A 14,563-nucleotide genomic window follows, 5' to 3' on the forward strand; every position below is an offset into this window, starting at 1 on the left:
TTTTACTTTAAAACTTCCTTCAGTTATAAACAAAGACAAAGTCAACAGATTTTCTTTCGGGTTGTTTTGCTTGCGTGTAGCACACATTTGTGAATATCCACGAGGCGCAAGGGGAATTGTTTGAGTCCTCTGGAGGTGAGGATTATCAGGAGTGAAATGACCAGAGGTTTCCAGTCAGTGAGCGAGATGGAAACAAAACAGAACACAACAAACTGAAAACGTGAGAAGACCTTTCATCGCTCGACACTGCAGGGTTTGATTTCTTCGAACAAGGCCTGTACACTTGCCCACAAGATCCGGGAAGTACTGACCAGCCAGGAAGGCACTTGCGAGAGAACGGAGTGGTTAGGGCGGATGGCTGACTGGCAGCTCTCACAGGACGCATTCTCTACTTAGGCAAAAATTGAGGCGGGTGGTTAATTGGTTGACTCTCAAACAGGGGTGGGGAAGGGACAGAAAAACATTTATCTTGCTTTAATTATCAATTTTTCCCTGCAGAAGTCTTTTCAGTTGTCATCTTAAAAAATTTATTAGGATCTATTGATTTAAATCATGTATACGCCATTAAGTTAATACTGAAAACAATATGAATGTACCCAATATATTTTCCCAAACATCCAAGCCTCTTTATGTTAAAAAAAATACAAAACGAAAGATCTTAGCATAAAAATGTTGTATGTTATTAACAATCTCCTTGCGACTTCTGATGGCTTCACAGGTTACAGTGTGGGCTTTGGTATAAGATGCGAACGCAAGCAGCAAGGCCGTGGATACGGAAGACCCGGACGACCAAAGAACTGTGCAAGGAGTGTCGGACGGACCCAGCAGAGCAGGAGGTGACACAGGAGGCGGGGCGCCCAGCTGACTCCTACTGCTTCTTATCCGTTTTGTGCTCCATCAAAAGTTTCATTAGGGACGGAGTCACGAAATAGGGTCTGGAAGGAGAGCCTTCGTTTCTTTCTAAGTCTTCCACTAGGAGGGAGGAGGGCAGAGCGTCAAGAGCGCAGCAAAACGGTGGGAGGAGCAACATCGCCACCTGCTGCCCACCCGCTGCACAACGCCAAACATCGCTTTTTTAAGACGCCATCAGCATCATTGTAAACAGCTATGGAGAACAATCAGCCCTTGTTAATACATCGATAAGGTATCATTTCATTCCGTGTCCCAGGTCAGTTCTGGCGAAAGTTCAAGCCTTTCCATGGAATGACTGAGGAAACCACGTTTACTCCCCACCCAAATTTACTTTCTAAATTACATATGTTTCCAAATTGCCTTTGTTTTGCCAATGACAACTTAGAATGTAAAACCTTGACAAAGTGGTCTTTACAATTAATTTCAAAACCTTCCACGGACAGTTCTGAAAATATTGCTCTTTGTTTTAAAAACTTTAATTGCTGTATAAGAAAATGGCTTCTAAAATTCTTCTCAGAAACAACATTCATTTTTACGCTACGCATTTTAAGTACAGTAGTAATAAACAGAGACTATGTTTCTGGGGAATACACCACAACACAGCAAAACAACGGCTAGTTTCTCGCATCTGATCGATCGCTAATTTGTGTGTGTAGCTGGATCAACTGAAGTATCTTATTACGATCCAGAGACGCCCACATCCAGACAAGAGACACCTGCGGCTGCAGCTTCACTGGTAAATATTACATTCCTAAACACCTTTGTTGAGGTTCTTGCATGGTGGAAAACAAAATACTACTAAAATTCAAGAAAAAGATAAGCGATCACTTTTCTCTTCCTTTTCAAGGAAGGAAAGAAGGCTCTTTTCCAAGTGACATTTGGATGACACACTGAAAACCTTCTGGAACAATTGACTGTCTGTAGGAAGTCTCCATAAAACTGTTCTAAATCTAGGTCCACACACTTCAGGATTATTAAATAAATTAGCGCTTATATTAACTTATAACTCCAGGATATATTTCCGACTCTCAAATGTGAGGGCCATATTGATATCCACACATTTCATTATTAATATACAGACAATCTGACATGAGTTTAGCATCAAAACCAAAATGGCACTGATTAGTCCTATGCTCTTTGGAGGGGCTTTAATTAGCCATGTGGCCCACTGGTCCCCTCCACACACGGGAAAGAGCAGACAGGTGTATGGGTCCAGTTCACCTGTGACATTTAGGTACGGCCACAAGAAACCAGCTTCCTCCCTAAGCCCTGGGGGTGTGGTGTGGGGAGAAGATTTTCCAGTTTGAACCAAGCACACCCTTGAAAGTATCAGATGCGGTACTTGACAGACTAAAATCTGAAGGGACCAGCAGCGTGCTTCCCTCACTGAAAGCGGAACTCAGACCTGCAGAAGTCACAAGAACACAGGCATGTTCCCGTGATGAGGAGAGTCCAAAGGCTTTCTACATGACTGGAACAGGAAACTCGGGCAAAAGGCAAGAGATGAACGAGGTAGCCATTTCTGCTCTTTCAGAATATTCTCAGGGTGGCCAAAGGCTGATAGTAAAGGAAACGATATCCACAAACCAGATTGGACCCCAGTAGGAGTCTCATGTCTCTGAAACAGATGGACCACAGGGCCACAGGTTCACGTCACCTGCAGCGATGCTAGCCACGGAACCTATGGGACCTGCGCTTCACATGCTTGTCGTGGACGGACTCACCAGATTGAAATATGCTTTCTAGGGAACCAGGGTTACGAGTTGAATCACAGTTTAGAGAGCTGTTGCTCAGCTTAAGCAGTAACTATAACCATAGCACCATACTTACAAATTTAGTACCATACGTTGGTCAACTACAACTCTGTAAGTTTATGGCTAATCAATCACATATTTATAGTCTTGTTTAAAAAAAAACCTGCCTGAATATCCTTTACAAATATACACTTATAAAAACGAAAGGCTAGCAAAGTTATAAAAGTTAGTAAAACATTGTCAGCTGCAGTTTCTGCAGTTGGGACCACAGTCTAGAAAGAAAGTGAGGCCACTGTCCAACGCCTGCTCCTCCCAAGTGGTACCAATTGCAGCCTTTTTAGAAACAGCGCGGAGTTTGCACCCTGCTCCAAAGCAACGTTTTCACATTGCAATCAACCTAATTCACAGAGCTCCTGCCTGGAGCTTTTCTACTCTGTCTGTCTCTGGGGACCTGGGCGCTTCTTGGTGAGAATCCTGTGCAGGCTGGGGGTTATAAAGTAAGGTTTCTCTGCAGAGCCGTCGTTTCTCTCCACATCTTCACCTGTGTGTTAGGAGCCACAGCACAACAGGGACCCAGAGGGTTACAATTTGGAGAGTTGAACAGGGAGAAACCAGAGAAATCAGTGTTAGCACGTCAAATAGAGGAAACCGGAGGCAATGCTGGTGGTGGAGAAGGTGTGAACTGGCCTCTGCCCCTGGGTGTGCCTCCAACCGAGCCCTTGGGCCCTGGGATCTTTATCTCCATGTTTATAAGGAAGCTCTTCCTGGGGCTTCTAAAGTGTCACCTTTCAGCTCTGTGACTGCTCATTTCAGAAGGTAATGAGCTGCTACACATCACTGACTCCATGGAAAATGTAAAGCAAAGATTTAATTTCATAGCTCAAACTTTTTTACTTTGAGAATAGGCCTTGCTATCCAGCCCAGGCTGGCCTGGCATTGGCAGCCCTTTTGCTTTAGTCTCCCCAGCACGGGGTTAAAGGCTAAACTATTTTACTTTTTTGTGTGGGGAGCGTGTTTGTGTGGGTGCACATGTATGTGTGGGTCCATATACATGCATGTACACGCACATGAGAACCGGAGGTCATCCTCGAATATCGCTCACTCCTCAGGAGCTGTCTGTCCACTTTCCTTTCTGAGATAGATGATGTTGCACACAGACTGGGGCTCACCAAGTAGGCTAGGCTGACTGACAAGTAAGCTCCAGGGGTCCACTGCTCTGCCTCTCCAGTGCCAGGATCACAGCAGGCACCACGATTCCCAACTTCTTACATAGGTTCTGGAGACCGAACATGCTTATGTGGCAAACACTTTGTTACCTGAACCATTTCCTCAGTCCTAAAATCATTAAAGTTATTTTACTGGTGTGTGTGTGTTGGGGGGGGGGGTGGATACATGCACATAACTGCAAGTGTCCAGAGGCCAGAGGTCGCCATGGAGATCTAGTTATAGGAGGACATAAATCACCCTTCATGGGAGCTGGGAGTCACTGAAAATCTAACTCCAGCCTTCTGCAAAAGTATACGTTCCTAACCATGGGAACCAGCCCAGCTCCCTTTTCCTTTAGTCTTCTTATTAAACGCATACATTTGTGTGTGTGTGTGTGTGTGTGTGTGTGTGTGTGTGTGTGTGTGTGTGCGCATGGGCTACGGTTCATGTATGAAGGGGAGGGGACCACTTGCAACAGTCAGCTCTCTCCTTCCACGGGAGCGGTGGTTCGAATGAGACCTCGATAGTCACACTACGCCCAGTGTGGGACGCAGTCTCCTTCTGCTGCTGTGGATCAGGATGCAGAATTCTCAGCTCCTTCTCCAGCACCATGTCTGCCTGTGTGCTGCCAAGTTCACCATGATGACAACGGACTGTAAGCCAGCTCCAGCTAAATGTTTCCTTTCTAAGAGCTGCTGTGGGCCTGGTGTCTCTGCACAGCTACAGAAGCCCTGGCTAAGACCGTGAGTCTAGAATTCAGGTCACCAAGTGTGGTAACAAGGGAATTTACCAGATCAGCCATCTTTTCAGTTTTTTTTTCCATTTTCTTAAATAAATCACAGACCCTAGGCCAAGATTATCCTTTACAGTTCCTTGTAAGCCAGACAAGCTATCTAGCAAATAACATTTTCATATTTCTTTGTTTATTGAAAATTGATTCTCAAATGCTTAGAAAACATCAGATTATGCTATTTTCTAGACTTTTTTTCCTTCAGCAACTATCTTTCTTCCTGACCTGCCTTAAAACCAACAGTCTTCCACAAGGCATTTTCTCAGGAAGCTTCCTCTGCCTGCCTCTCCGAAAATCCCATGTGACAGAGAAATTATCTCTCAGCCATAACATGGCTGCTGGGTTCTGTTCTCTTACATCTCGACCCTACCTCCTGGTTTGCTAGAGATACAAGGAGGGAAGATCAGATGAAAATAGCAATCGAGCTTAGAGTCCACTCCCACCAGGGGCAAGGCCTTAGGTTCAATTCCCAGAACCACCACCACCACCACCACCACCTCCACCATCACCATCACCATCCCCACCACCACCATCACCACCACCACCACCACCACCATCACCATCACCACCACCATCACCATCACCACCACCACCACCACCACCACCATCACCACTATCACCACCACCACCACCATCACCACTATCACCACCAACACCACCACCTCCACCATCATCACCTCCACCATCCCCATCACCACCACCTCTACCTCCACCACCATCACCACCACCATCATCATGCACACTTCTCTCACTCCCCCTCTTCTCTCTCTTTCTCCCATCCCCCACAACAGAACTAACAAGCATCTACAAGTAATATCTCCTCCCAAATAAATGCTGCTGTGCATTTGAGGCTAGGTAAAGCAAATCACCAAGCCAGGTAGGCAACTGAGTTTTCACCTTCTCATCTTTTTGTTTTCCACAGGACAAACATACACGCTGGATACTCACAGAAGCAGATGAAAATGGTTTCAACACACATTGAGTAGACGCTGAAGCACCCATGAGCAATCAGGTAAGATCCAACCACCAGAGTCTGTGAACAGACAGAGAAGAGGTCCAGCACATTAGACTTTGTTCATACTGACTTGGCTCAGAGCAATAATAAGGCAAATGCAAATGGAAGGCAGAATAAGCAAACATTGGCATACTCTGTGTTGGGAACATCTGCAATATAGGCACCTTTGACTTTATGGTAACATGATGTCCTGAGATTACAAAAACATGTCCTTGCTCACATGACCACTGATATTCCTAGTGCCGACCCAAAGATTCTCAGTTTTGAGTCCCTGCATCAAGGCAGGAGAGTCTAGAGGTTAAGAGCATATGCTACCTAGGTCCCCAAGTTACTCGGCCTCTCTGCGCCTCTGCCCTGACCTCAGGGAAAAGCATTTATGTCATACAGATTAGAAGAGCTAGCTCATTGGGCTGGGTCTAGCAGGACTCCACTCGGCTCTCGGCCGAGCTGTCCATCCACTCATCCTCAGTGACTGGGAATGTCAGCTGCAGAGAAGACTCAGATGCTTCGCTGCATAGACATCCACTCCCTTCAGGGAACCGCTTCGTCCAAGTTAGAGCCGCATGTGGGGAATCAGCTCCTGGCTGACAGTTGCCGGCATGATTCACAAGGCCAGCTTCTTCTCCAGAAGGTCCTGTCACTATATCTGGGGATACACATTAAGTGTGTTATGGGCTGGCTTCTCTTGCTCCGCCTAGTCCTCTTTACCTCCTTATGAATGTAGCTCATGGAAGAGCACCCAGCAAACCTCCTGCAGGCAGCCCTATCAACAGAGCAGTCAAGGAAGCCAACATCAGAAGCAGGAGACAAGCGACACAGATTAAGGCCAGTAATACTTGCTGTCTTTGCTGTTTCTGTTTCCTTTTGCTTTTCTTATGCTTCCATCTCTTAATAAATCATGGTGTCACTGATGCTAAGCTTCGTAGACTGAACTGCTCCCTGTATCTTACATTAAAACTACAATCCCCAACGTGGTGGAACTGAAGAGAAAGGCTATGGGAAGAGCTATGGGAAGCACTGAGGTCACAGTGGGAATACCTTTATATAGGGATTGTGCCACCTTTCTCTCCAGCATGTGATGTGAAGAATCAATCTCTTCCCCAGCTGTCATCGCCAAGCCTTTCAAATGGTGAGGAACAGATTTCTATGGCCAAAGTCATCACCCCATGTTGTTTTTGTTACAGTGTCCCCAAGTGACTAAGTCACCAGTTCTTACCAGAAAAGGTACCCAGTAGTAATTTAAAGTTGTCGGTCCTTCTACAATCCTTTGCAGCCTGTCTGTGAAGAGTAGGAAGGCCAGGATACCTACATGAAAAAAAACAGGACATGGATATCATACACCGAGAAAGGCTATCCGGATGTTTGTGGCACAGCAGTCTCCAAACTCCTTACAGCTTTGAATCCATGTTGTTATCACTACTCACCTACAATCCCAGACACTAGAATTTTCCCCAGGAGTAATACAAAGTGTGTGACTTCGTCTGTAACTGCGACTCTGAGCGTCAGGGGGAAACAAGAAAGTATAATTCAGTGTTTGAATATACTTGGTATTTGAAATCTACACAAGGTAGAGAGTCATGGGTCACTCTCCTGTGTATTTGGTGAAATTTTATTTGGCAATTGTTAAATGCAAGACAGGAGCATGGGAGCCAGGCATGAGCTTCTTATTTCTAGCGAGACTCGCAGATGAGGACCCTGGAATGATGTCCCTGTGGGAGGATGACAACGAAAGTGCCTGGTTCGCTCTCTATTCCCTAGGTGATGGACCAGCTTGACTCCATCTTAAGGATGGAAGCCATTTTGTTGTAAGGTCAGAACAAGTCCGTTTCTGTTTGCTGCAAAATTCAAGTTGATTTTGCTTTAACCTATTTCTGGAATTTGACATGCTCCCAACACCCTGATAAGATGTTCTGCCAAATAACTTTGAAATGTTCAGCCAAGTTCCTATGTAACCATTACAGAGATTCCTCTGGAAATCCCCCAAACCTTGAAAACCCCTAGTCTTGCAGCTTTTTAAAACTATAGAAACCCCACCTTCTCCTGTGTTTGATGCTATTTTCTCAAACCCCACTTTAGGAAGATAGCCCTGTTTGTTAGAACACAGAGCTTGTTAATTTGATCAAAGAACTTGGGTAGTGGTCTTTACTGTCATCTGGTGGGATTAGCGAAGGCACTCTGGATCCTGAGTATGGTAAATTTATTCTCTGACTCTGCACACCCATTTCTCAACAATTTTGAGAGGAGAAAATGGGCACCAAAGAGAGGCTAAAGGAAGTCACCTGGAGAATTTCTTGAGCAGAAAGGACAATAAAAATTAAATATGTAGCCACTTGGGTGGATGAAGGGAACTGTTGATTAAAATCTATCAAACTCCATGGCTGCTAAGGCCAGCAACACCCCAGGTAACTACAAGCGAAGAACATCAAGTCTCACCAGATTGTCTATGGTCATCCTCAGTCTGATTACTTACTTCAAAATGTTTCTCATGAGCAGATAGAAAGCATTTTTTGTTGACTCACAGAAATTTTTGCCATATAATGCGATCTGAAGAAGAAGATTGGATTGACACTCTTGTTAGTGGCATAAGCAAATAATACCCAGGACATTCCAGTTTCCGCCATCTTCCACACTAACAGTCCTGTCTTCTTTCCAACATTTAGGTTAGTAGGATGCCTAGGAGCTCTCTGTCCTTGATCCCACATAACTCTCAGGGTCATTGACACTAACGGGTTTGCCAAGTATTGTATGTAGGGCAGGCCTTTTCCTCAAGTCTCAGATGAGGGAGTCTATCTTTGAAACATTTGACTGTAGTAGTTACTAAATACATTGAATATTGTCATCAAAATAAATTACTCCAAAGGAAAGCCAATACCTTTTACTATGAGAATTTACTGATTAAAAGGCTCAGTATGATCTCTCAATATAGGTAAATTAATTGCATCTCGATCCATGACCATATGAATCCAGCCCCAGTCCCCACCACACTGTGATAATAAGCAAACATGGTAAAAATAGTGCAGTTTCCGCATTTTGAGGGAGTTGTGTTTCCTGAGTCTACTGTGTAAACAAAACAATTCCGTAGAGGCTTGCACATTCTCACAGGAAATGAGTTAGAGATTTGCCCAAGCCTTACCTCTGTTCACTCTTCTTGAACACAAAGTTCGTTAAAAACAATTAATCCCTTCTCTAAAATTATGTAAATCCCTCTATTAGAAAAGCGGTTTCTTCTCAGAAGGACCAAGGGACAACAGCTTCCTTCTTATATAATTTTTGGACATACAGCACTGTTTCAATTTACCACACTTTCATTTTTTATCATTTTAAAGTCTAATTACATTTATTTGTGTGTGCGCCCACGTGTATGCATGAGTGTGTGCATTTGTGCAAGTGTGTATGTGTGTATGCTCACTTGACAGTTTGCCTGTAGAAGTCATTGCAGGATTTGATTTTCTCCTTCCACCCTGTGGAACCTAGGGCTAGCTTGGCTTGTCAGGATCGGCAGCCAGCACCTTTACCTTCAGAGCCATCTCTCTGGGTCTCTAGCACACTTTGAAAATTTCAGCACAAATATTTCCCCTTAAATGAGATATCAAAGGTAGTAACATCTCAGGAAAAAGTGTAGCCCCGATTCATGCGTGGGATCACACACCCACTTATCCCAGGAACAAAGTCAATCACAAGATACTAGAATGCTCTCCAGGCAGTAGGGCAGACATGGGGTCAGCTGGGCAAAGAAAGGGCACCATAGACAAGCAGTGGCCTACTTACCATGATATAGGCATTTCTGTTTAAAAACTTCACCATCTTCTCCAAACACCAGAAACAGCACCGCAGGCAGCACTGGAGGAACCTGGCAACGCTGTTCTGTGCCTCTGTGGAGGGGTGTATGAGTCTGTTAGCGACCCTCAGCCTTCAGACCCAAAAGGAGGACACTAGAAACAAGGCGGGAATTTTTTCCTCTGATGTATTCCTAGATGACATTTTAGCCGTTCTTCGGTATATAATTCAGTGGCTTTAGCACCTTTAAGTGTCATAAAATAATCTCACTATCCATTTTCAGAAGTTCTTGTTAAATCAAATAGAAATCAATGGCCAATCAAAAGCCACCCTTCTCCGTTCTCTTCCACTTGCTCCCCCTGGCTCATATTTTACTTGCTGGCAGAGGGCTGCCTCTTCTAGGAATTCTAAGTAGGATGATACAAAGAGGATTTTTTAAATCTGGCTTCTCTCACTTAGCACAGTCCCTTCAGAATCGGCCCCTTTATTTCCTTCTGTGCACTAACATTGTACCGGAGGTGGAATGCACTCCTTACCCTGCCCGTTATTAGCAGACACGTGAGTGGGTCACATCCTTTGGCTGTGGTAGATACTGTTATCACGGATACTGGGGAGCAATGTAGGAGTCGTTTTCTGAGTTTCTATGAAATTGCGTTTTTAGCACTCTACAGACTGCAGCTGTTTCCGTGGTGGCTGTACTGTGAAGCATTTGTATGGAAGGGCCCAGCTTCTCTACCCCACACTGCACTATTCACGGCTGGCTTGTTGCGGTTGTTCTGGTGGCCATCCTGATGGGTGTGAGGCGGCATCAGGATGTGGTTTGGTTTGTACGTCCATGTATAATGACTGTGTGTCCTTACAGTCTTAATTGAGTGTGCTTGTCTATAGGGGAGGTCTTCTCAACTCCTTGGGCCACCTTTGGACTTTCACTGCTTGCTGTCAAGTGATAGGAGTTCTGCATGTGTTCTGGACATGTATCCTTTAATTACCTGGCATATTATTTGTAATGATTTTCCTCTACTGTGCAGGTTGTCTCTTTACTCTGCCGTTCCTTTGATGCACAAGTGTTTTTAAATTTCATGAAGTCCAATTTTCTTTCTCTTTCCTTGTGCTTTTGGTGTGAAATCAAGAAATGGCCATCAAATAGAATGACATAAAGAGTCTCTTTTTCGAAAAGTATTTTATAGCACTATCCCTTGTTTAGATCTTTGATGTGTTTTGGGCTAATTATGTATTTACTGTAAATACTTTATGTATTCACATTTGGGCACTCCATTTTTTCTATCTCCTTTAGACTGACTAGTCTTTCCCTATCAAAGAGTTTTAAATGTGAGAATTTATGTGTAGGATTCTCATGTTATTCCAGGTCTATGTGTTCACTTGATTGCCAAACCACCCTGTTTTAATGTTATCATTCTATCTAAAATCAGGAAATTCAATCAGAAAATAAAAGCGCCAACTTTTTTCCCCACTTCATTATCTTTTATGATGCAGCGTGAGCAGAGCCTGTGTGTCTGCAGATTGCGTGTGCTGTGTATGAAGACAGTGTGAGCAGAGCCTGTATGTGTGCAGACTGCGTGTGCTGTGTATGAAGACAGTGTGAGCAGAGCCTGTATGTGTGCAGACTGCATGTGCTGTGTGTGAAATGACACAGTGTGAGCAGAGCCTGTGTGTGTGCAGACTGCGTGTGCTGTGCATGAAGACACAGTGTGAGCAGAGCCTGTGTGTGTGCAGACTGCATATGCTGTGTATGAAGACAGTGTGAGCAGAGCCTGTGTGTGCTGACTGCGTGTGCTGTGTATGAAGAGCGATGTCAGGGCTCACAGTGTCTTAAGCCTGGCACATACGGAACTGCCCCTGTGACATCTTACATATTCCTCCGCAGTAATATGTTAAGACAGAATTCTTCAATTCCTCTTTGAAATTTGCCTCTCCTGGACCTCACAAAATCAACCATGAGGACCCCGGACACTCTCCCCTCCCCCCACTCCCACCCCTCATCTTGGTACCCCATCCTTAGCAAGTCCTGTTGGACTGTGTTTCCAAATATTCAAATCTCTACCACATCTATCCTCTCCACCCTGATCCACAATGTCACCATGTCACCTGCACCCGACCCCACCCCATACAATAGTCACTGGGTCACCTGCACCCCACCCCACCCCACTTTTAGCAGGGAAGTCTACGATCACTTCTGTGAGCTTACTTTTCAGCCGCCTGTCCAGGTACTCTATGATGACTTTGAACGTCTGGAGTGACGAGAGGATCAATGATCCGAAGGCCAGGGACCCCGTGTGGTATCTAGGTGAAGACCAAGCAGGACAGAAGATGAAGGGTTGTTCTGTATACACAGGTGCCTCTTAAACAGGTTTCATGGATAAAAGGGAGGGAGAAAAGCAGGGTTTCTTGTAATCTCTTATTCAAACTGATAGAGCTTTCCACAGAAAGTTTGAAAGCAATTATCCGTCTTTTCTCTATAACCTATGGGATTTAGGACATTGACCCGGGGCAGGGATTGCAAAGCTGTGCAACTAGAGGCAATGAACATCTACGAATCTATGAACATCTATGAATCTCAAGTTATATTTTCAACTCATTAGCGCCTTTCCACTTGAATTCACTCGCCACGCATGAACAGCAGAGCACAAACTGTAGCTGAAGAAAGGAGCGTGGAGCTCAGTGCTGAGCTTACCGCACCGCTCGTCCGAAGGCAACGAAGAGCGGGTATTTCGGGATGTCCTCGGGTTTCCTCATGGCCCAGTAGTATGAAGCAAAGGCCCCCGCGAGGGTGCACTGACCCAACGCAATGACGAAGTTTATAAGCCAGAGGAAGGCAAAGAGGTTGTAGATCTGGAGGATCATGATGTAATTGTGAAACGCACTCCTTCCACTGTAGGAAGCGAAGTTACAGGAGGCCCCGGGGCAGACTTTGGGAACGTTAGTTTCAGGGAAAATCTGTGCTCGGAAGAAGATACGAGAATATGGCATCAAATGTGGGTCTTCTCTTTCCTTGTGGTTTCCCAGCTGGATAGGCTGTCCTCTTTTCATTACTTTTGGTTGTTACTCTCTGATACACTACCTGACAGAATTCCTTAATGAGCTCTGGAAAGGGCTGATTTCAATCCATATGCACCCATCTCTCTCCCTGCTGTACTTTCACACATTATTTGTGCTTTCATTGGCACAGCAGCAGCTTCCTAGATTTAATGCAGACAAGCGAGCTCTGTTCCACCTGCTACATACAATGCTTTCCTGACGACACCCTCCCTTTCTTTCCGTACCAAGCTCCCCTGTATCAGTTTCATGACACGCGATAGCAGAATTCTTTTACTCACATCTGGGTCACAAGTTTCATCTTCATAGATACATTTCCCCTCTGGGACCATAACTTTGAATATTGGTACCCCTGATGTAGCCAAGAAACTGAACAAGCTTGATTAAGGATAAACTGTTTATTGCTCAATTAAAAATAAACAGATAAGAAAACCACAATTGGCAGACTGTGGAGGAATGAGCTTTCTTCCCATGTTGTAACGATCATCTTCCTAGGAGGCTGATACTAGGGCATCGTGAGCCAGCTGCACTGATAGGGCCCTGACGAACCAGTGAGAGGTGGAGGACACTGCTTAGTTATTGCCAAGAAAAAGCATTAGAACGGATCAGATCTCTGTGACTTCTTTAGGGGGGAATTAAATTTGATCGACAAATTTTTAGGCTTGGAACCTAATCCAGTTACTTCTTTAGGTTGTTCCTTGTCTTAACAGGAATGCAAAACCCTGGGCGTGAAGTATGGTCTCAAATAGCAAGGTAGACTCAAGAGATAAAGAAATCCATTATGGAGAGAGGGGAGGAGGGTCGGGGAAGGGAAGTGGGAGGAACTTATGAGCGAAGGGCAATCATATATATATGTATATATCAATCACTTGTATACATACATATATATATATACATATATGTGTAAATGTCATGATGAAATCTATTATTTTACACATCAACGTAAAAAGGTCACAGCAGAGGCCAGCGGCCAAAGGATACACGGCTGTCACCGCCCAGTAGGAAATACAGACAGACAGCAAGATGAAAGTTAAAATCGGGTACAACAGCGTGCTGGGGATGTAGCTGATGGCCCTGAAATGAAGCAAATAGTTGATGTTCAGCAGGAATCTGGGTCGGAGCTGCACGCTCTCAATAACCAAGCGTTTGTCTGTTAAGAACGGGACGCAAGCCTTAGATCGGATTCCTGTAATGGGGCTAACGTCACTGATAATTTCCTCATTTTCTTCAGCGGTGGTCGTAGCAAGTCCTGAGCTGGCTTTGGCATGCAGTCATGCATTTTAAAGAGGGGTATTTCCTGCATGAGACTTCCAGTCCCCTTCCCTGCTGACCGACCAGCAAGGTTTTGACAGACCACAGTGATGTCTTCCTCTGCTTAGACTCTTAGCTTCCTAAAGTGAGAGAAGACCTTCGGGCCCTGTGCTACAGTGTGAGATTCCTTTCCTGATTCAGAAACCTCTGTGCTGTGTTCCACACTGCGCTGGCCTTTGCTGCAGGCACCGCACCGCACAGGGAACTCTGCGGTTCACGCCATCCTACGAAGAGTCAGACAGGCCACCCTCATCTGCCCTTTGGCATCTCACACCCACCACTTCCGGGGGAAGAGACGGTTGTGTTCTCACCTCCCACCACATAGGAACCCGGTCAGCGGGTCTTCCTCCTAGGACATTTCACCAGGTGACAGCTTGCTAGATTGTCACTAGAGGCTTTTAAGAAGCTGCTCCAGTCTGTCTCCAGATTGAACACATTCCTGTTCTGTATTGCCAAGGAAATCTCCCCGCGCCAAACGCACCTGCACACATGACCCTCATTATCCTGTCTCACACCAGAGCTCTGCTGCCTTCCCCTCCTGCACACTCTGAATTTAAGCCGTTAATTCAAAGTTTACTCCGAACTCTGACCCATTTATTCCGGCCCTTACTTCCCCTTTGACAATCTATCAACCTGTCATGGTGATGCTGGCCCTTCAACACCGCACACACCCACGTACACACCACACACGCACCACACACGCTCACTCCACACACTCAGACATTGAAGGTTGTGAGATGTGCG

The 14,563-nt window shown here is 45.2% G+C and overlaps 1 protein-coding gene across 4 annotated transcripts in view; it reads right to left on the reverse strand.

The window, feature by feature from the left end:
• Positions 1-658: 658 nt before the first annotated feature.
• Positions 659-14,563, reverse strand: part of Slc44a5 (solute carrier family 44 member 5) — a 251,104-nt gene continuing 237,199 nt past the window's right edge. For 3 of the 4 annotated variants that reach the window (XM_085677518.2, XM_048453535.3, XM_085677516.2), the window contains 10 exons: positions 13,490-13,582; positions 12,790-12,877; positions 12,147-12,409; positions 11,661-11,755; positions 9,446-9,549; positions 8,148-8,221; positions 7,102-7,172; positions 6,894-6,982; positions 5,611-5,695; positions 659-3,207 (listed from right to left, as the gene is read on the reverse strand). In XM_085677518.2, coding sequence (XP_085533644.2) covers positions 3,095-3,207; positions 5,611-5,695; positions 6,894-6,982; positions 7,102-7,172; positions 8,148-8,221; positions 9,446-9,549; positions 11,661-11,755; positions 12,147-12,409; positions 12,790-12,877; positions 13,490-13,582 — 1,075 coding nt within the window. In that variant the 3' untranslated portion in view covers positions 659-3,094. The remainder of the gene's footprint in view (positions 3,208-5,610; positions 5,696-6,893; positions 6,983-7,101; positions 7,173-8,147; positions 8,222-9,445; positions 9,550-11,660; positions 11,756-12,146; positions 12,410-12,789; positions 12,878-13,489; positions 13,583-14,563) is intronic. The other variant, XM_085677517.2, reaches the window with a different exon arrangement.

This window comes from Myodes glareolus, chromosome 17, assembly GCF_982192425.1.
Source record: "Myodes glareolus chromosome 17, mMyoGla1.1, whole genome shotgun sequence".
Lineage (NCBI taxonomy): Eukaryota > Metazoa > Chordata > Mammalia > Rodentia > Cricetidae > Myodes > Myodes glareolus.